We start from the raw sequence: 22,753 nt of genomic DNA, 5'->3' as shown, positions 1-22,753 counted from the left end.
CATTATACAGGAACCAACAGAGTGTCAACTGATAACGACTCACTGTCTCCAAACTGCTGAGGCTGTGAAACCAACTGTTTTTCTTACTCTAGGTGGGTGGCAATAGCAAGCAGAGATGAAGCTTGCTTTTATGAGGATCTTGGGCACTTATTCAGTGGCAGGAAAAATGTTCTAATTTTTACTAACATATGGGTGCTTTATAAGAGCAGCAACACCAGCACTCATTGCTACACTTTGCTGAGTGCCTAGTACATAACTAGCAAAGCTAAACCACACATGGTGTGGTGATTGTCTCAATGACCCCACAAGGTCGATGCTGCCATTCCCATCTTACAGAGGGGGAAATTGGTCCTACAAGTGAATTAATTTGCTTGAGTTCGTAAAAGTGGTCATTCTGAACTCAGGGTGTCAGACACCAAAACTCTTTTCTTCCCACAGAATGCCATTTCATTTTTGCTCCGGGCAAGTCATTTCACCTCTTGGAAACTCCACACAATGGCAAGTTTCCAATCTTTTAAGAGCCTATGATTTTAGATCCAACTTTTGGAGTAAAGTGAACATGTCTGTAATACAAGGCAGGAGGCCCTGGAATGAAAATGGAAATTAAGTGGTATAGGGTCAATTAAAAACCAGTCCTTCAATGAAACACTGGTGTGGTGAACTCGCCCCTTAAGCAGAGTAGATAAGACAGGGATGACGTCTCTATGTTACTTTCTGCAAAGCCAGGATTTTCTTTCCTTTTCCTGAAGTCTTCTTCCAATTTTTCCATTCTTGGATGATCTTGTATGACTATAGTTGATATTATCAGCTATCAATGGTCCCTCTAGGCCCTGGGAAGAAGCAGGAGGTAAGAGGCATAATTCCAGTTATGGAGGAACACACACTTGAGTTAGAGAAGGGCTCAGATGACTTATTTTGCATCCTCTTAGGGAGTTCATTTCCAAGATAAAGATAGTATATTTTGGTTGTGTTTTCTAGAATCAGATGCTTTTCCAGTTCTCTCAATGAATCTTCTATTTGTTTTTGTGAAATAGCTGGCAGGAAATCTCAACTTCTTTTTATAGTGAAAAGAAGCAGTCACAGTGAATTCTCCTTTGCCAGAAACTATGCAGGGTATGAAAGCCTAAAATTGAACGAACCATTGCTGTGATCTGTTTTCTCTTATGCTTTTTGGCTAATTGTAGTCCAAAGTAAAGATGTAGAAGTAACTCTGACTGCCAGAATTGCTCTATGAATAAAATAATCCCAGGTAGAAATTTCTAGAAGATTTTTTTAAAAGAGTTTGCTGGTACTTCTGGTGAGGATTTCTAAAACAGAACAGTACCATTTCCTGCTCCCTAACAAGTCCCTATGTAATCAGTCTCCAAATTAACTGAGGGAGGGTAGACAACATCTCAGAGCTGTCCCCTGTCCCCTATCCTCAAACATGGAGTTCTCCTCTTCTCATATGGGGAAGTTTTTAACATACTGGTCAAAGGACCAGAGGGATTCTCAGGGCTACATGGGCCATCCAAAATCTTGTAAGTGGAAAGTTTTTTGGTGCTTTTTCAAGGTTGTGCCTTTGGAACTCATGGGTCAAATGACATGTCTTTCCATAACAGAGGATCCAGCTAAGCCATGTTTTTCTGCTGAAATTCTAGAATATTCTCTAACTTCTCTCTCTTATGTATATTCGGGGCTTACTTTGTCTTCAATCTGCTTTCTTCTTATTTCCTTGATAAATGCAGCAGAAATAAAAATATTCACAACCAGTCAATACCCTAAGTTTGATATTTATGCTATATGCCCTGCAATGGATTGGCTGTTTATCCCTTATAAGCCTCATGATAAAATTTGACCCCAGTGTTGGAGGTAGCACCCAGTGGGGGGTGTTTGAGTCATGGCAGCAGGTTCCTGGAGGGGTGAGTGAGATCTCACTTTAGTAGACCCCATGAGGGCTGATTGTTAAAAAGAGCCTGGTACCTCCTGTCTCCCTACCCTGCTTCCTCTCTTGCCATGTGATCTCAGCACACAGCCTCCCCTTCCCCTTCCACCATATGTGGAAGCAGCGCGAGGCTCTAGCCAGAAGCAGATGCTAGTGCCATGGTTCTCGACAGCCTGCAGAACCCTGAGCTAAATAAACCTCTTTTCTTTATAAATACCCAGACTCTGGTGTTCTTTTATAGCAACACAAAACAGATGAAGACACAAGCCGTGTTTTTTGAACTTCCTAACAATCTAACGAAATGGGAAGGGCAGGTGTTCCTCAGTCTGGTATACGGTACATTTTTTTGCCCCTACTAGTGAATATACATTTATGGGGTGCCAGATATGGTGGCAATTCTATTGCAATTCTTCTAGTGACCTGTGTTTCTGCTTTTGTTATCCCATCTCATGGAGGAGAAAGTTGAGGCTCAGAGATGTGGACAACTTGCTCGAAGTCACAAGGATGTGAGGAGTCTTGAAGTGACTCCACGTGCAATGCTGAGCCCACTCCACCCTGGAGATTTATAGGATGAGGAGATCAAGGCATTTTCCCAAGATCACAGGACAAGAGACAGCAGACCCTTCTGAGTGTCTTGATTCCTGCTCCCTCGCCCCTTCTACTACAATGCTGTGCCTCCTGGCAGGCCAGAGCACTAGAATGCGGTTGAGTTTTGACATTACACTTCATGCCGTCTGGCAACCCCGGCTGTGGCTCAACATTTGGAGAAACTCACTGCCTGAGTAATAACAGTATTGCAGATTGCAGTCTTCTAATGAGGCAAGATACAGATCAAAACAGGATGTAGCCAGTGAGATGGAGTTTAGGACCATCCTAAATAAAGTAGCTCTACAGAGTCTGTTAGTGAGTGCTTGGGGTGCTCCCTTGTGCTGCCTGCTCACCTACTGCTATAGATATTTGAGAAAATCAAAGCACCCTGAGAAATCGGGTCCGGAAAATTGCAAAAGACATAAATAACATGCCTGATAGATCTGTGCTCGGAAATACATGGTCTCATTCTAAATACAGAAAATCTTATTTATTCCTTCTTGCATCTGTTGCCTTTTTGCTGCCACTAAATATTTTATCCGAGGCGCCTAGAGCAGAATTAAATGGGGGGTTAAAAAAGAAATCAGCGAACATCAAGCCAGAAGGCAAATGGAGCTTTTACTTTGCAAGGCTCACAGCCCCCCCCCGCCAATCAGTGCTGTGTTATTTGCATATTACACCCTGCGATTCCCCTCATTATCATCAGAGAGATCGCAAACTCCCACAAATCAACACCCTGGGGGCCCGGGGACGCTGATCCGCTCCCCGAACATGCCGCGGCTGACCGCCAGGTGGCAGTGTGTCTTCCCGTTCCTTCGGCGAGGTAGGCCTGAGGTTGGGGTTTTGATTTTCGAGTCCATTGCCACGACCAACTTTTCATTAAACCTTACCGGTTGCTGGCACGCGGCTCCTCCAACTCTAAGAGATGCCTTAATTCCCCAGTCCTCCTTTCTTCATACGAGGGGCGGCAGGGGAGACAGTGAGTGCTTCTCTCTCTATGACTGGTGAAATTTACATTTGCAATCATAGAGAAGCTGCTTTTGTGAGGTGGAAAGCCCAGGGTTTCAGTGGTGTCTGGCCAGTCCATTCATGCGATCCACAGGGTGACTCAAGGCCGTGTGGGGAAGTCGCTGCTTTCCTGCCGGCTGCACGAAGGCAGCCCTGTCATGCTCCATGGAAGGGGACAGGAATCCTAGTTCCACTTCTACAGAAGGACAGTGCTGTTGACCCTTGAGCAACTCGGGTTTGAACTGCAAGGGCCCACTTAAATGCAGATGTTTTTTCAACCAAATGCAGGTGGAAAACACAGTATTTGCGAGAAGTGAGACCCTTCTATATGGAGGGTTAACTTTGCATACACGAGTTCCTCAGGGCTGACTGTGGGACTTGAGTATATATGGATTTTGATACATGTGGGAGTTCTGAAACCAATCCCCCCAAGTATACCGAGGGACTGCCTTACTTTGAAACTACAGCAAGGCCAAAATCAGCAGCAACATTGAAGGCAAATTACTTTTAGGTCTCTCAGACTTTTGTTACAGCATATTTCTGAGTTGTTTAACTAAAATTCACCTCTCTCTCTCTCTCTCTCTCTCTCTCTCTCTCTCTCTCACACACACACACACACACACACACACACACACACACCCCAATGGCTAGCATTATCTTTGGAAAATCACAGTGCAGAAAAATTCACTCCTTCCTCCTGTTCTTGCATCATCGGAATCAAAAGCAACAAAGGCTCATTATACTGGAAAGGCTGTCTCTCTTGGACAGCCTGCAAGGTCTCTTTTACATAGTTTTCAATTCCCCTTTCAGCTGCATTTTCCCTTAATGACGACTTTTCCAGACTCAGCTAAATGCTATCATGAAACTAAAGTAAGTACGGTGTATAAAACCCTGGCAGGTAGAAAGAGAGCCCACATCTATGATGGGCTGGAGATAAACTGGCAAGGCCCAAAGGAGGAGATCAGTGGAGCTCACATCCCTGATGGGAATCCGCCTTCTGCTTCAGCCTGTATTTCTGCAAATTCGAGCCACAACCTCTTATGATTATTTCTCTCTCCTTTATTTCTGGCTTTATCATCTTTTAATGTGCATGGCCATCAATGTATAGTATGCTATGCTTCCTGAAGAGTAAAAGAAAACCTTAACTTGGACTGGGCGTAAAGGGGGATTTCTGGCATGTAGAGCATTTTGGGGGGAAGAGTGACCAGGTGTTAAGGTCTGCCCTCCACCCCTAAGTCCCAGAGGGGCATGAGATCCTGAATACCCTTACCAGAACCTCCTGAACATCAAGGCAGGGGCAGAGGACGGAGACCAGAGCTGCTGAATGTCTGAACAGGGCTGGGAGAGGTCACGGTGCCCCAAATGGAGGGTTTTGCCCAGCTCATGTCCACCTTCCTCATCCTGGCATTAAGGAGGAATGCTCCTTCATCAGAGCTACAAGGGGAGGGCTGTAAAAGTCCTAGTGGTGTGATGAGACAGAGGAATAACCACACATTTTCTAATCCTCAACTTTTTTCCTTAGCTACTTTTTTTTAAGTCTCCATATTAGGAAATGCTTATGTTGTGTCACATTTTACAGGATCTCAAATCTGAAACTTTGTAAAGAAAAACAGAAATTGAAGAAGAGTTTTATGAGCTATGTTCGTTAATGTCTCAAGAAAGGGATATTTAGGAAAAATATTTAAAGAATAAGCACTTGAGTTAATGGATTAACGGCTGCTGGGTTTTCTAATTTTCATGCTTCTACAGTCTTAAACCAGAATATATCTTTCTGCCAAAAGTGTCTAAATGTGTTGAAGTTTGTACCACAGAATTTGGTAAATACCACCTTGCATTATATAAATTTCATGGAGGCAAGTCCAGATCTTATCTCTGTCTCCCACGAAGGATCCGATGAAAGGCTTTGGTGCAGAGTCAATACCAAGAGTCATACCCAAACAGTAGGAGGAAGGAGTTGCTTCACAAGGTTGGTCTCGGCTTAAGACCGACTGTCCATATATGGGTTCCTCCGGGGAAGGTTCCCTGTCTTTTATCTATTTCATCTCCCTCTCTCCCTGCCCCTTCTCCTTCCACTTTATCAGGTGCCCACATTGGGTCAGGCACTGTATTCCATAGTGACTAATCCAACAATGAGAACCTAGCAGAGAGTTGAAATATGAGGAGAGACCCCAGACACCCTGGAATTATCTTTTGGAAGGTCAGTCCCTTGTAGTACAGGCTTCCCCTGTGAGGAAAGTGTTCTAGGAACCCATTGGCATCAGTGTACCAGCTAGTGTTGTTGTGAGAGGCCGTGTTTGGCTTCAGTGAATTTTTTTCTTTGGAGATTCTTTCAATGCATTTGCCCATTTCATGATGGGTGATTTATGAGCACATCTGACCACACCTCACTGAGTGTTCAGCAGTTTTTGATCCCCATGCCCCACCCTTCCTATTCACCCGATCTCACCTCCAGCTACTTTTTTTTGTTTGTTTCCCCAGATGAAAAAAAGTCCTTAAAGGGAAACATTTTGCTGATGTGGAAGAGCTGACACAAAAACCGGTAGAAGCACTAAAAGGATGAAAATTGATAATTTCAGAAATTGTTTTGAGCAGTGCAACAAGCATCTCGATAGGTGTATTGTGTCAAATGGAGAGTACTTTGAAGGTGACTGAAGTTTAAACATGTAAGCATAAATACACAATTTTTTATAAATAAACTTCAGGGTTTTTTTGCTCTCTCCTTCATATATTCCTGAAGAAATGACTACTTGGGCTATCATCAAGTGTTGGAATATCTTCTTTATGGAATGAATTTTGTTACATGCTAATTTCTCATATCCCTCATATCTATTTAGAGACACAAACACATGAAATTTGGGAAGAGCCATATAATGGTGGGTGGAATTTCACCTTTAATGGAAACCACATGTTAAGGAGAAGAGACAGAAGACTGTGAGCATGAAAGTCTGAGTGAACCCATAAAAGAATTGAGTAATAAGGAGGGTGGTGAGCAGAGGAGTTGACTTGAAACTCTTCAGCTGGCCTGGCAGTTTTGTCCTGAGAGCTGGAGAGCACCTGAGACTTCACAAAGTGATACTTTCAAGAAGTGTCCTAGTCAGGCACTTCCTCGGTTACCATCCGTTGAACATTTGATAGGCTTGCTGTCCATATAGTTGTGTTTTTGTTTGTTTGCTTGTTTGTTATTGTTGTTATTGTTTTTTAAATAAATGAGCCAAGTGCCAGATGCATTTATTCCTGCAAAAAGAAGGTGCTAGGTGGATTTTTTTTTCCATTAAGAGCTGAAAGATTCTCTCCTCTTTGGATAGTTGGGAGACTCAGGCATCCATTGCCACTGATTGGATGGAGCTTGGCCTTGCACTGAAGGTACAGATAGGCTGGAGGGAGCTGATCATCGGCTTGAGTGGCCACAGTATGGGGGTTCTGCCCCTCTGGATTCTGCTGGGTTGCCTGGACTCTGAGACTTGGCTCAGGGTGCCCAGAATTGTGAGCTTGTATCATTGGAGGAGACAATAGGCCGTGACCGGCCTCCCAACCAGAGCAGAGATAACTTTAGGACAACCCCAATGGAAAGGTGTAAACTTCCAGACCTTCCCAGGACACCCGCTGCCATTGTTGGAAGGCTAAGGATGAGAAACTGATCTCAAGTCTGACTCCTCAAATCTTCTGCTAGTTCTTAGAACAAGTGATAAAGAGTACGACTTCTCCACGATTCCAAGGTCAAGAAATTCTGATGTGGAGAAGATGAGATGCCTTTCCATTTACTAGCACTTTCCTAAGGGCAACCCATAGTAAAGAGAAAAGTTATATCAATAATGTAAATTTTGGCCAGGCTCGGTGGCTCAGCCTGTAATCCCAGCAAATGGATTGCCTGAGTCTGTGGGCTCGAGACCAGCCTTGGCAAAACCTCATCTCTACAATAAATCAAAAATTAGCTGGGCATGGTAGTGTACACCCGTTCCAGCAAGTTGATGCTGGGGTGGCCGTGAGTGTGCCATGGTACTCCAGCCTGGGCAACAGAGTAAGACTCCAACTCAAACAAACAAACAAATCAAATAATGTTAATTTTATAGAAAGAAATGAAAGGGGGGAGCAAATGAGTGAAAAGGCTGACTTCTTTAGAGCAGATAGGTTTCACCTGGAGATAGAGAAGTTTGTCAGAATCATGATTAAGGTTCTCGCAGTACACAGATGTCTCATGTGTGGGAGCGAGGAAGAGGAAAGGGAAAGGGGGATAAAAAGACTGGGGCATCCATGTGCTATACCCCCCACCATTAAAACTGAGGGTCTTTGCTCTGGTGCATTCACTAAGTAAAACAGAGAATCATTAACTGTTTCATTACAGAGTCATCTGGCAAGAACATGGACTTTATACCATCATGATGTATATTTATGGCACTGATTTAAATATGAAAAGTGTTAGAGGTAGAAGGGAGTCTAGAGTTATCTGGTCCATCCTAGCGATGTTTTCAGAACAAGAAAAGGAAACTAAGGCCCAGTGAGATTAGAAAATAAGTTTAGTGAGCATAAGAGCTAAGCCTAGATCCAGCTTCCAAGGCTCTAGTGAAACGGTTTTAAGTACATATTGTCTTGTTGTCTTATTATCTTTCTTCAAGCATTTGCTGCTTGCATTTTAGTAGAACTGTTATGAATAAAACTCTAAAAAATAGGGTAAACTGTCTAATGTCTGTAAGTGATTTAAAAAGACAAGAAAAATAAAAAAGGAATTCGAGTTCCCAAGAGTATCAAGTATTTCAACCATAAAATCTTCAGTGTTCATTAAGACTCTATAGCAAATAGGTGAAAATATGTTTGTCTTAATCTCACAAACAATGCATAATTTAAAAGATTTAAAAACATAACCACTAAACATACGTTACTTTATCAAAATCTCTCAGGATTAGGTCATTAATTGTAAGAAACATTTCTCAAGACCAATGGGAATTCTTCTTACATCTTTAGAGAATATTTGCCTTTCAGATTCCTCTTATTTCTGATTTTTTTATAAGCCCAAGTAGATAATCTCTTCATTCTGAATTAAAATACCCAATAATCTTTCAAAATACTGACAGAGCCTATACTAGGTTTTCAAATACAGCTATGGTTCTGAGAACCAGAGGTTTGCAGTTAACCTGTTTCAACGCCACATAACAGCCACACTGAAGCCAGTTCCAGTCGTTCTCAGGACACTCAGGTTTCTCCCATGCAGTTCAAGGGTTACCCATCGGGAGCAGACTCCAATGAGTCACCAAGGCAGAAGGGAGCATACTGAGAGGAGCACGTGACATTTATAAGCCTTCCCGTTGAAGAGATGGTGAGGTCTAATGGTTCTGTGGACTTCTCTTAGCTATTATCCTTTAAGTATGAAATGATAAGGTGAGTTTGCAATGCTAAAAAATTACAGACCCCAGCTTTCTCTTGGAGTATGCTTCTCTAGTTGTATAAGGATGGGCCAGTAGGGGGCCATGACATTTCTATTTGCAGCTCATTCACTGACATCATTTGTTATCTTGGCAGACAATGCCCTTCACACAACACCCCATCTCCACATCCTCACACCCCACAGCAGTGGCCCCACCAGATGGACCCCTTCATCCCCTCAGCTGCCCTGGACGTCTGCCTGTTTTCTGAACCTGACCCTCTAGACTTCTCATTGATTCTGAGAGAGTCCCCAACATCCCTCCAGAAAATTCCTCTTTTGCATTGGTCACCAATTTTTCAAGGTCCATTGTTGGCAAAACATGCTGCCCAGATGTCTTATCTTTAGTCCTGTTTCTCAAACATGTCTGGTTTCCCCCTGTTCTGGACAGTTGCTTGATGCTACTTTCTAGCAATCTAGTAAGATCCTATGACACAATCTGGATGATGAGTTACAAGCAGGAGTGCCTGGATCATTTTCAGGCCAAGCATTTCTCTATCAGTGTGTATCCCTTCTGAACATTCCCTTCTTCACTGAGTCCTGAGAGAAAGACAGCCCAGGAGCCTGGGATCCTAAGTGACCATGGGGAGCAGAGTCTCTCCCACTCCCTTTCTGATCTAGAGTAGGCTTGAGTGGTCACCAGTGAGAAATGTACTCTGTTGTTTTAAATTAGAGGTGGTATTTTGGTTTGCTTTTGCATGTCTTTGTTATGCACAGCAGACCTAATAGGCAGAGCAGTTCACCTTCCCTCTAGTCTTATTCTGACTGAGCTAATTTTAGAAATTCAGGATAGGGAATGCTGGTGGCAAAGCATAATTGAACGTCACAGGAAACTCCCAACAAAATTTCTAATATTTCTTCTTACATTCATCAAGCAGGGTCCCTCACCACTGTCCCAGATGTCAGAGGCTTCAAATATCCCAAAAGCAGAATATTGTTCTTTTTTTTAAATCATGTACTACTGTCTTACCTCAACTTCGTCAGATAATTTTTTTTCAGTCAAGAACTATTGAAATAATATTTTAAGATTCACTGGGATAACTTTACCATCCCTACAACTGAACAGTTTATTTATTTCCTAGTTTAAATGGCAACTCTTGGCTTGAGAATTCCCAGGGTACAGATATAATAAGACATAACATGAATTAAATAGCAGAACAACTGGTCAGTCCTATGTATTCATGGCTTCTACCTCCATGGATCTGACCAACTGCCGATAGAAAATATATTTTTTAAATAATATGACAATAAAAATAATGCAAATAAAATATAGCATAAACTATTTTATGTAGCATTCATATTGTATTATGTGTTGCAAGTAAACTAGAGATGACTTAAAGCAGGGGTCCCCAAGTCCCTGGGCCTGCAGACAAGTTAGGAACTGGGTGGATCTGTTAGGAACACAGCAGGAGGTGACCAGTGGGTGAACAAAGCTTCATCTGTATTTACAGTTGCTCTCCATCCCTTGCATTACTGCCCAAGTGCCACCTCCTGTCAAATCAGCAGCGGCTTTAGATTCTCATAGGACCTTCAGATTCTTATAGAATTCTGTTGTGAGCTGCACATGTGAAGGATCTAGGTTGTGTGCTCCTTATGAGAATCTAATGCCCGAGTGAGGTTTGACTGCACATCCCCCACCCTGTCCGTGGAAAAACTGTCTTCCATGAAACCAGTCCCTGATGCCATAAAGTTGGGGACCACTGATTTAAAGTATATGGAAGGACATGTGTAGGTTTTATGTAAATACTACTTCATTTTATATCAGGGGCTTGAATATCTCCGATTTTGGAATCTGAGCAAAGGGGGGTAGGTGTAGTATGGTTCCTGGAACCAGTCCCTCAAGGATACCAGAGGATGGCTGTAACTTTTAGGGCTCTTGAGAGGACTATATATGCTTATTTGCATGAGGCCTGACATAGAAGAAACACTTACTGAAAGTTAGATATTGCTATTCTTCTTCTTATTTATTCAGTATGTAAACTCTGACTTGGCACTAATTACAAGATGGTTTAGAGTCTGGTCAGTTATAATTATACCCCTGGACCCCTACTAAGGGAACTATTATCATTCCCAATGTCATTCCATTTTCTTTCATCCTTGAGGATAAAAAGTGAAACTCATAATTTCTAATTATTTATTTACTTATTTTGAAACTATGCAGTACAATTCAGGATTAGGTATACAACTGGTCATCATACAGGTAAAGTTTGAGTCTCTCTTTGGTCCCCACTTCGCCTGGTTTGAGATCAGATACCCCTACTGATGTTATGTACCTCCCTGTTCCCTTCCCTGGCAGTTTCTGGCTGCTGCTAATCCCTTTCTTATAGTGTTATGGTGAATGTTCAGGGTCTGCTTATGAGCGAGGACATGTGGTACACAGTTATTTGCTTCTGTGATAAATCACTAAGAATTATAGTCTCTAAATCCATCCAAGTTTCTGCGATGTTTGTAATTTTGTTCTTCTTTATGGTTATGTAATGTATCATCATGTATATGTACCATAGTTTTTTTATCCATTCCAGTTTCACTGGGCACCATGATTGGTTCCATGTTTTTGCTATTTTTGTAAATAGTGCTGCAATAAATATGCGGGTGCAGGTATCTTTTTGTAGAGTGATTTAAGTTCCTCTGGGTATATTCCAAGAAGGGGATTGCTGGGTAGTAGAGATGGTCAATTTCTAGTTCTTTTAGGAATTGCCACACTATTTTCCATAGAGGTTGGACTAGTTTACATTGCCACCAACAGTGTAGGAGCATTCCCTTTTCTCTGCATTCTCGCCAGCATCTGTTATTTTTGTTTTATAAATGACGGTCATTCTTACTGGAGTTAGGTGGTATCTCAACAATGAAAACTACAAAACACTGCTCAAAGAAGTCAAACATGACACAAACAAATTGAAAAATATTCCATGCTCATGGATTGAAAGAATCAACATTGTTAAGATGTCCATCCTACCAAAGGCAATCTACAGATTCAACACTATGCCTATTAAATTACCAACATCATTCTTCTCAGACGTGGGAACAACAATACAGAAATTCACATGGAAACAAAAGACCACAAATATCCAAAACAAGGCTTAGAAAAAGAAACAAAGTAAGTGGTTTCACACTCTCAGACTTTAAACTTTATTATAAGACTACGATAATCAAAACAACCAGGTATTGGTATAAGGATGGGCATATAGGCCTATGGAACAGGATAGAGATTCTGGAAGCAAAACCTCAATCTCTCAACCAACTCATCTTTGACAAAGCCTCCTATAACAACCACTGGGGAGAGGAGACCTTATTCAGTAAACGATGCTGGGAAAACTGGCTGACCACATGTAGAAGAATGAAACAGGACCCCTATCTATCACCATACACAAAAATGAACTCCAAATGGATCAAAGACCTAAACATAAAACCTCAAACGTTAGGAACCTTAGAAAGCACAGGAGACACCCTTGTAGAAATTGGAATTGGCAACCATTCCTCATCAAAACCCCCAAAGCCCATGCCATTAGAGATAAGATAGACTAGTGGGACCTCATCAAACTGAAAAACTTCTGCAAAGCAAAGGAAGCCATCAAGAGAACAGGGAGACGGCCCACAGAATGGGGAAAAATATTTGCCAACTGTGTATCTGACAAAGGCCTAACATCCAGGGTCTACAAGGAACTCAAATGAGCCAAAAGGAAAAAAAACCAAATAGCCCCATTAAAAAGTGGTAAAAGACATGGATAGACATATCTCAGAAGAAGACATACAAGCACCCAACAGACACATGAAAAAATGCTCATCCTTCCTAATCAACAGAGAAATGTAAATCAAAACTCATAATTAAAATGAGTTTAACAATTACTGTTGATTTTCTATAATTAGGTGTTTTTCTGCTGAGGAAAGTTTTTGGAAATAGAAATTCTGATGATAGGGAATAACGAGGGCCAATGTGGTTTCCTTGAGGGAGATTTCGAGAATATACAACTTTCTCTTGTGAATTCACCCATTGAAAAGCAGTTTCTGAACATTTATTAAGTACTCAGAGATTTCCTTGGTGCTCTGTGAAATGCACAATGTAAAATAAAGTTCTTGCTTTCATGTAACTGGATTTATTTGGAGAGACAAGATTTGAAATAATTGGCTATAATTATAAGTAATCTTGATTTAGATGACAAGAGCTGGAAGAATTCAGACATTTAATCATTTGGATGTCTGTAGCCTCATCTGTTAATGTGACAATTGGACTAATTCTTGGCAAACTATGGATTTTGAGCTAAATCTGGCTAGCTGCCTCTTTTGTATGACCTGAGAGCTAAGAATTGGTTTTGTATTTTTTAATGACTGAGGGAAAAAAGCATATTTAAAGACATGAGAATTACATAAAATTCACATTTCATTGTATATAAATAAAGTTTTATTGGAACACAGTCATTCCATTTTTGACTTGTGGTGTATGGCTGCTTTTTCTCTATGACAAGATTGAGTAGTGGCAACAAAGACTATATGGCTTGTAAAACCTGAACTCTATATTACTGACTGTTTACAAAAGCAGTTTGCTGACCTCTGGACTAGATAACTACTAACATCCACTTCAGCTCCAACATTCCCTAATTCTGTGATTAAAGAATCAATAACCGACGAGGTGCAGTGGCTCAAGCCTGTAATCCCAGCACTAAAGGAGGCTGAGGTGAGAGGATTGCCCGAGTCCCCAGGTTCAAGACCAGCCTGGGCAGCTTGCTGAGACGTCGTCTCTACAATAAATCAAAAAATTAGGTGGGCGTGGTAGCACATGCCTGTAGTTTTGGCTACTTGAATGGCTAAGGTGGAAGGATTGCTTGAGCCCAACAGGTCGACACTAGGGTGGCCATGAGCATGCCATTGCACTCCAGTCTGGGAAATGGAGTGTGACTCCAACTCTAACTCCAAAAAAAAAAAAAAAAAAAAAATCAACGGCCACGTGATATTCTCTCAAGGAAACTCAGATGGAACACAAGTAAGTGAGGTCATCACTTTGTGTTGTCATAACAAAAGGATGGCAGTGTATCTATGATCCTAGAGAAAGAGAGGTGATGCATTAGAATGTATTAGTGTTCTCAGAAGACCTGCTTGTATTTAAATTTGGAGAGGAGGCAGCATCATGAAAAGATTGTGTTGCTACTTCAAGAGGAGGTAGTGGTAGGGAAGGGTTTGATGTGACTTAGGATCAAGTGAGGCACAGGTGCAGTTGGACCCAGAGTGCAAGAGGGATCTTGGCAGCCAGTCTGATTTAGTTGTGTTTATCACATTCTATGCTATGCTCCTCACATTTTCATTTCCTGCCTTAGACCACGTTCTTATACTGATCTGTGCAGAAATCTAGAAACTTGACATCTCCCACTGGTTCAGAGAAGCATAGAAGGAATGGATCTATTAGGTCATCTCAGCCATTTCCTGGTCAGAGCTGAATGTGTCTCTCCTGAACAGCTTTCAGCTTCTCTGTGTCTCTCTACAAGGTAAAATTCACATGCTATCCAAGTCAAAGTCATTAATACTTTATGGATTTGGGACTAGGGCTAGACAGGGAAAATGCTCATTTCAGTTACATTAAAATACCAAAAGCATTAAACTGACTGCTCAGAATGACTGCTATTTGATTTAGCCAATGCTCCATTGCACGGTTCCTCTAGGTCTGATAGCCTTGCCAGACACTGATTACATTTGAGATATTTTCATCATTACTTTTACATTCATATCCTCCTTTGGAAATCATAGATGAAGTGCAATGTAATTTTTTAAAGACTTAATTTCTACGAGAGATCATGAGGCATAATCTTTATCGAGTAACAAGAACTTTGGGGCTCATAAAGAAAACAGCTGTCTCTCTGTCAGGCATCAATGACAAATAAGGGTGTGATTCCTGCAAGGACAATCTAAACACAGACAGAAGGCTCTTCAGACTGTGTCAGTAGCCTTTCTATGTTGATTGAAAACTCATACTGCATTTTCTATGTAAACCATGGTATAGATAAAAATTTATGAGTGAATAGAACTTAAGAGTTTCCAAAACTGATATTGAGGGGTCATTAGTTATACATTATTGCTCCTGATTCCTGATAATGCTAGTAGAAGTAGAGTAGGTACCCCTTATTTTACCAAGTAGAGTTTATCAGAGCCAAAAGCTATTATAAGAACTCTATGTTATTAGCTTAATTTTAATTTCCATTGTGAATGTAGGGAGTTATACTGCTATCCTCCCTTTACAGACAAAGCAACAGAGACACAAAGAGGTTAAATATTCATCTGAATTCATACAGCTTTTAGTGGTGAAGCTTTTATTGAAACACATGCACCGTCATTACAAAAACTCTGGTTCTCAAGAACACTCATATTGCCCTACTACGAGAGAGCTCTGTAAAGCAAATCGCAAATTTCTGCCAATTTACTGATAGCAGTGTTCTTGTCTGACCAAATATTTCCCATTATATAAATCAGATATAATCAACAGGAAGTCCAGATAACCGCAAATCTGTGGTTTACATAGTAATGATGAACACGACTGAACATCATTGCAAGTCCCATTGTACTCTGGACTCTATAACTTACCTTAAAAATACCAGTATGGTCAATATGATGGATAATGGGTGTGTAAATCTACTTTGGTCTACTACCTGGGAGCAGTTTGCTAGCAGTTGAAGTGCCCTAACCAGGTTTTTCAGAGACAGCTAATGTTTGAAGAAACCAATCAAGAATCTACACTTCAGAGGGGTTCCATAAGCTCTTAAAACGTCATTGTCTAAATGTGTCAGGGAGTTTTAAAAATGACATAAGAGGCTGGGTGTAGCAGCCTACGCCTGTACCAACAACTTGGGAGGCTGAGGCAGAAGGACTGCTTCAGTCCAGGAATTCAAGACCAGCCAGGGCAACATATCGAGACCCCCTCCCCCATCTTTAAAAACAAACAAACGAAAAGCACATAAGAGGCATTAAAAACGCTTTCTCATGAACAAAAAGATGGTGTGTTATATATTCTCCATTTGCATCTAATAGTTCAAGGTTGCTGATATTAACTAGAAGACTGACAGTCACTGATGGTTCAAACTGACTTTGGTTTGGTTATTACATGAAACAAGCATTCAACACATTGTCAGTGTCCAATGCAGCACATAAAGTGAACAAAGTATCTTATATACCATTAATTTAAATTGAAGCCAGTATGAAAGTTCACATGAAATGTTACTTAGGTTTTTTTTTTTTTTTTTGCTTTTAAGGGATTTAGAAATTTTAAGGTGATTTGGATGAACAAGGAAGACATTCCCTTTTCTTTCCACAAATATATTTCCAGTGGAGAACAGACATACCCAAAACCACTCTGTGATCTCCATGAAAGCTTTAGTTGTAATACTCCCACCTTCTTATAAGGCGTGAAGTTGTGTACACACACACACAAATCATTAACAAACTTAAATTTATCCACCCAGGGCCCTGATCTTTCATTGGTACCTCTCAGAGTACTTCATAGGAAAAGAAAACTATTAGTGCTGACCCTTTAAAAGATGCTTTGAGAAATTGTGTGAAGAATTGCAAAACAAGCGTTACCTTAACCCTGCCTTTGCAGTCTCTGGACGTTAGCAGTAACACACAGGAGAAGGGTAAAAATCACATGACCAGGGTTCAGGCATTCATCAGGAAGTGCTCTATGAGAAAGGTTCTGCCTCACTTGTACAACAGGTCTGACTGCATTGCAAACGATGTTTCTAGAGCATTCTGAATTCCAACTCAGGATGCACTAAACTCACCTCCAGCTGCAGCCTCTCTGGCCACATTCTTGCTTCCTTTACGCTGGCCCCACAGGGAATGGCAGTGGTTAGCATGGGACAGTAGAGACAGTCTCTCTGGGGAACTTCCAGGTAGGCAGATATAAGATGGAGGTACCCTGGGAACCGTGGAGAGGGCTGTGACCCCAGGGAGGAGGTAGGTCTCAGGAGCAGTCTGGCAGGGCTGCAGGAAATGTGGAGAGTGCCAGAAAGACCAGAGAAGGACAGGGAAACTGGAAAGGGCAGATGAAAATTGAATGCTGTCGGCCAGTGACTTCCCTCTGGTCACTCGCTGTTAATCAGGGGCTGCCTGACTGGATGGTTCCAGAACCAAGCAAGAGAGACTGGCAGTAGGAGCAGTATTGAGAGCCTTCTTCAACATCATCCCTACTGACATCCACGGGACGATGTTGCCTTGCCAAGCAGATTACATCTTCCATGTTACTTTAAGTTCTGGACTAGTTGAGGTTAAAACTCAACCCTGCAATTTCATCCACACCAAACTATATTTTGAATTAGTACCCTCCAGGCCACTATCTCACTCTCCCTGTTGTCTCAGCCTGATGATTCCAGGCTGTGCTCTATCTCAAGTTCATCGTCCCCTGCCCTACCTCCACTGCCTTTCAAACAAGTTGAGGCAATAAGACCTTCTAAATACACCAGGGGAAAGAAATCATTCTCAAATGATTGCAACATGTTCCAACTTTCCACAGGAGTGTGAGCTATTCCATAATAATGACATGTCATTGCAAAATTATCTTTATTTTGACTTATAGGAGTTCTTTGTCAATAGAGGTATGGATAGTTCATTTTTAGTGAAACACTGGATAACTTAAAATCATTATTTGCTAATTATCAGTCCAAAATTCTGTGTGGTACCCCTTTACCTTATACATATGATGAGAATAATGAAAATGAGCTAATAGTAACTTATAAACAAAGAGGAGCAATTGGAAAACTCAACAAATTCTGTAACAGTAGTAACAAAGAAACACAAAAATGTGGAGAATTCTCTCTTTGCTCATATAGTTATATATTAAGAGCTTTGCAAGATTACTGATCCTTGCATGAAAGTGCAAATTCATAACAGGACACTCATGAAGAATTCCCCCAAAACTCTAGCAACATCTTAAGTTTAGTTTATAAAAAATCAACTTAAGTAAGCCTTGAAACAGTTGTAAGACCCTAGTAAGCTGTCTTTAATTTTACATTAAAATCAAAATTCTATGTTACTATATGACATTTACCCAGAAGAATACAATAAAGAGAACACATTTTGCTTATCAAAATCAGTTTGTGGTCACTGGGAGCCAAGGACTCTCCTTAGAAAATGAGCAAGACAGACATTTGAGTTCGCAGCCAGTGTTGAGCTCACATTTCTGGTCTGTGATGATTGCTTCAGTCAATTGCTGGTTTTCCTATGCTGCACGTGTATAAACCTTTGGTCAAGGGATGGACGTTCATGGCAGCCCCTATGGTTCCTACCTTGTCTCATTCTCCCTCCTCAATATTCTACAATGTTTAATATATCGATGATCCTTTTGTTGGGGAGGAGGAGGACAAAACAATCAATATGGCTTTGGTTGCCAACAAGCCTGTAGACTGCAGGAGCTGTTTTCCACCTACATAGCTCAGCTTCTACTCAGAACTGACATCTCCAAGTGAGTCAGCCCCTCTGCAGATGCTTTCAGGGTATTTTTCCTCCCAGCCTTCCCCTACTCCCCAGTGTTTTTAAGGAAGAGTGAAACAGTTAAGTCACAGATTAGGCAAGGCAATCTTCAAAGTTTACTCCCTCCCCCCCAAAAAATGAAGCAAGATTCCCCAGGGCTCGAATGTGCCTAACTTCAGAAATCTAAGCATCAGCATATAGAACCTTCCAGGGAACAACACTAAGTAGATTAAGCTGCCACATCAACTGTGATTGATTTAAAATATTTAGGGTTCTGTTATCATAGCCACACAATTTTGTGTAAATGCCTTGAAGAAAAAATTTCTTTTAATGGATTTGCTAAAGCAAAAGCGTAGCTTGAATGGCAAAGCAATGAACTTTTTATTTTATTAAGAAGATACTAAAAAAGACATTTAAAATCTCCTGGTTATGGATTTTTAAGGAGATAAGTCCTAGCGGATGCCTAGGCTCTTGCAGCCAGTACTGCAGAGGCTCCTTCTCTTTAATGGGGCTCTCAGGGTCATTAATTTCACTGACCTCTCTTGAACGTTCAGGGTCATTAATTTCACTGACCTCTCTTGAATGTTCAGGGTCATTATTTTCACTGACCTCTCTTGAACATTCAGGTCAGACAATTTCTGCAACTGTGGCAGGATGACAACCTCTGAAAGGTTGCCTTGATACCTATGCCTTTAGTTATTTTCCCTTCACAATAAAAATAACAGTAGCAAATATTAAACAATAATAGTAATAACCATGCTAATTATTGTTATAAGTTATTTTTATTATTATAAGAAACAACAGCAGCAACTACCATGTGCTGACTACATCTGTCATGTGCTGAGTACATTCTTTTCACCATCTCATATAATCCTCAGAAAGCATAGTGTGTTTGGTGCATGATAACCACTTAAAAGTGAGGTCCGTGGAGGGGAGAGCCCTTGCCAGTATTCCATACTGGTCCTGGTATCCCTTCTGGGTCCCTGCAACTTCACAAATCTTGCTTTGAACCACTAAGCATTCTGATCCCCAATCCCTTACCTAGATACTGAGCACATCTCATGTTGAAACAAATGGTTTTTAGGAGGAAACAGATAGGATGAGTTCTCCAGTTGTTCTTAGGAAAAAGACCTTTTTACCCCCAAGGGCAACATTCATGGGACTTTAGAGTCCTTGTTGTCAACAGTCTACTCAGCATACGGGGCAGGCCCTTCCCACAGCCACAGGGATTGCATCCAGGGCAGAGAGGCACAGCTACCCTGGAATTTCCCTGTGTTCTACCAGCTATGCCTCCCTGGTGAACCTGGTGGACATCAATATCTCAGGGCATGCCAGTCCTAGGGCTGTTTCTACACTGAACAAGTATAATCACAGTGGATGCTAGCCAGTGTCCGTTTCATTCCAATGGTTCCCTCAGGTGGGGCCAAGGACATCATGTGATAATAAAACCTCAAGGTTGGTTCAGAAGGAAACTGGCATCGTAGGGATGCTCTGAGCTGGCACCCATGTTAGAATAAAATGAAGCTTCCTAGGAGACCACACTGGAGAGGAAGCCACGTGTGCATGTGTAAGTTTCAGTATGTCTGTCAGAAATATGCTGTTAGAACCAGGAGGTGGTGGTCTCTAGAAGAGAGGCGTGGGGTAGGAAGAAACTGGCAGGAAAGGAGCTCTAGGGAACTTTCTGGAATGACAGAAATGCTCTATTTCTTGGCTGGGGCTACACAGCCTATATATTTCAAACTTATCAAACTGTCCTTATAATGTGCATCTTATTGTGTACAAATTATACCTCCATTTAAAAAAATTAAAAATTCAAGTCATAGAACTTTATGACTTAAGTGACTTCAATGAAATTATGATAGGAGGTAATACTAAACTTGCATATCCATCTGCTTCATAATTTATGATACATAAAGTCACTGCAATGCAGAATCCCTGCTTGAGAAATGAATAGCACTGGAAGAAAATGATATTAACTTGAGAAAATGCTAAGATCTCTGAATATTCCTGACTCCCACTTGACCCAGCCTGGCACGGTAAATTATTCTGTGACCATATGGTCTCAGGCCAGGAGACTAAGAAGAAGTTGAATTGTTCACTGGCCTAATGCTAGAAAGCATAAAGCATACCTGACCCACATGTGGGTTTTTTAGAAAGGTAATTGCCCTGGACTTGAACAATGATATTCCCAATGAATATTCCTTACTCTTATATAAATTTGAACAGATTATTTAACCCCACCATAACTCAGTTGTGAAATGGAAATGTTGTTTTGAGGAATATATGTACTGTCTGTACCCCTCCACCCCCAAATTTATATGTTGAAGCCTAAATCCCCAAGGCAATGATGTTGGGAAGTGCCACCTTTGGCAATTTATAATATCATGAGGGTGGCACCTTCATGCATGGAACTTGGGCTCTTCTAAGGGGATAAAAAGATCATAGCTCTCACTGCTCTGCCAGGTGAGGACACAACAGGAAGACGGCGTGTGCAAGACAAGAAGAGAGCCCTCAACAGGCACTGGATCTGCCAGCCTCAACCTCAGACTTCCCAGACTGCAGAATCATGAGAAAAAATGTCTTGTTTAAGCCACCCATCTACCATACCCTTTATATCCTGTTACACCAGCTGGAACCATCTAAAGCAGAGGTTAAATAAGGTAATATGTAATACAGTGCTTACAATGGTGCCTGGCACCTAATAGCAATCAATATCTGGTTGTTATTGTTAGAATGAAGATATCATCAACAAAAAGAGTGATCACAAAAGTTTAAGAAAAGAGTTTTTCTCTCAGATTTTTAGTTATTTAGTAATCAAGCAGGGGGCTTCTGGTGTCAAAGGCAAAGCAGTGGTAGAAAATGTCCAGCTAGGTGGATGAATACAGAACAGTAAGTCACTCTGATAGGTTTCTTTGGAAAGATTTGACTTAGTCTCTTTTTTCAACTGTCCCTTCCCCAAGGCAAAACAAGACACCTTGCATCTTGCAGTGAGGGCAGAGAAACATATGCACTGGCAATCCCTGAATGTTCCCAGAAGTCACCCCCTCACATAATAAATCTCCCATTAACACACCTTCTCCCCTTCAGGAAAGAGCCATAGGACTTTACAAAACCCAGCATACCTGGCCGCCTCGTCAGTGCTCAACACCTCAGGCTCCTGATGACAGCCTGATGCTCCCAGAAGCTCCAGCATAATCTTTTTAATTTAGCAAAACCTCGAGACACTGGAGTTTAATTTATAGTTAAAGTCAAAGAAAAACAAACACAATCTGGCAGCAACAGCAGCAACAACAGTACCTACAAATCTTCACCTCTTCCACACTCCACTCACAGGGCTTACCTTCATACAGCCAGTCACTGAGCCCATTGTAAATCACACCTTCCTTCCCAGTGGAGACCACGCGGATGGCCTGCTTCCCGACATGTGCACAGTAGTAGATATTGTTTTCAAAGATAAATATCTAATTTGGAAAGAGAAAAGATATAGTATTAAACAGGGAAGTGATTATAAACAGGGTGTGTGTTCTTAAAAACATCTGCAATCATCAACATGGTTTTCATTGTCCCGTTGTATTTATTAGATAAAACAAAGGTAGTCTCAAGACATGGGGGCTCACCCACCTCCAGTATAACCTACACTTAAGGATTAATCAGGGAGACGGGGCAAGATGGCGACGGCATAGGTGAACTGGTGAGATTCTCTGAATGGACCAAGACTGCAAACTGCTGAATAGACAGACTGTAAAGCAGAGGGAAAAGTGAACAAAACCAGAAGACCCTCATAAGGAAGAACAGGTCATTGCAGAAGAGAAATAAAAGCAACCCCACCTTCCCTCAAAAACAGAATTGAAGAGGGGAAGGGAAAGGGGTAAAGGGAGAAAAATCTACAGAAATGAAGAAAAACCAAAAGAAGAGTATGGGTCTCTCCCAGACGCCTGGGAGGGCAGACACTGAGAAAACTGACTTTCGAATACAAACAATGAAAAGTCCCCAGAATGAAGGGTCTCAAAATGCAAATGTAGATATCAAAACAATAATGGAGAGATTAAAAAGAATTGAGGAGACACAAGAAGAAACTAGGAAGGAGCTGATATCTGAGATAACAGTAATAAAGAATACTGTGAATGAAATAAAAAACAAATTGATAAGCATGGAAAGCAGAATTACCCAAGCAGAAGAAAGAATCTCAGAGCTTGAGGACCAAAATATAGAAATAACCCAAACTCTTAAAAACACAGAAAATAAGCTAAAAAAGACAGAACAAAACCTTCAAGAGATGAGTGACTACCTCAAGAGGCCTAACCTAAGAATAATCGGACTCCCTGAGGCAGAAAGAGAAACAGAGACCACATTGGAACAAACTTTCCACG

General features: G+C 41.3%; 1 protein-coding gene across 1 annotated transcript in view; it reads right to left on the bottom strand.

Moving 5' to 3' along the window:
* Nucleotides 1-21,844, bottom strand: part of LOC103255904 (dipeptidyl aminopeptidase-like protein 6) — a gene marked incomplete at both ends in the record, with an annotated part of 85,065 nt that extends 63,221 nt beyond the window's left edge. The window contains one exon of the mRNA XM_021710353.1: nucleotides 21,724-21,844. Within this exon, the coding sequence (XP_021566028.1) occupies nucleotides 21,724-21,844 (121 nt within the window). The remainder of the gene's footprint in view (nucleotides 1-21,723) is intronic.
* Between the last annotated feature and the right edge of the window lie 909 nt (nucleotides 21,845-22,753).

Source organism: Carlito syrichta, unplaced genomic scaffold (genome assembly GCF_000164805.1).
Source record: "Carlito syrichta isolate Samal-C Ts95f unplaced genomic scaffold, Tarsius_syrichta-2.0.1 Scaffold288683, whole genome shotgun sequence".
NCBI lineage: Eukaryota > Metazoa > Chordata > Mammalia > Primates > Tarsiidae > Carlito > Carlito syrichta.
This window is presented reverse-complemented; position numbering and strand designations above follow the sequence as displayed.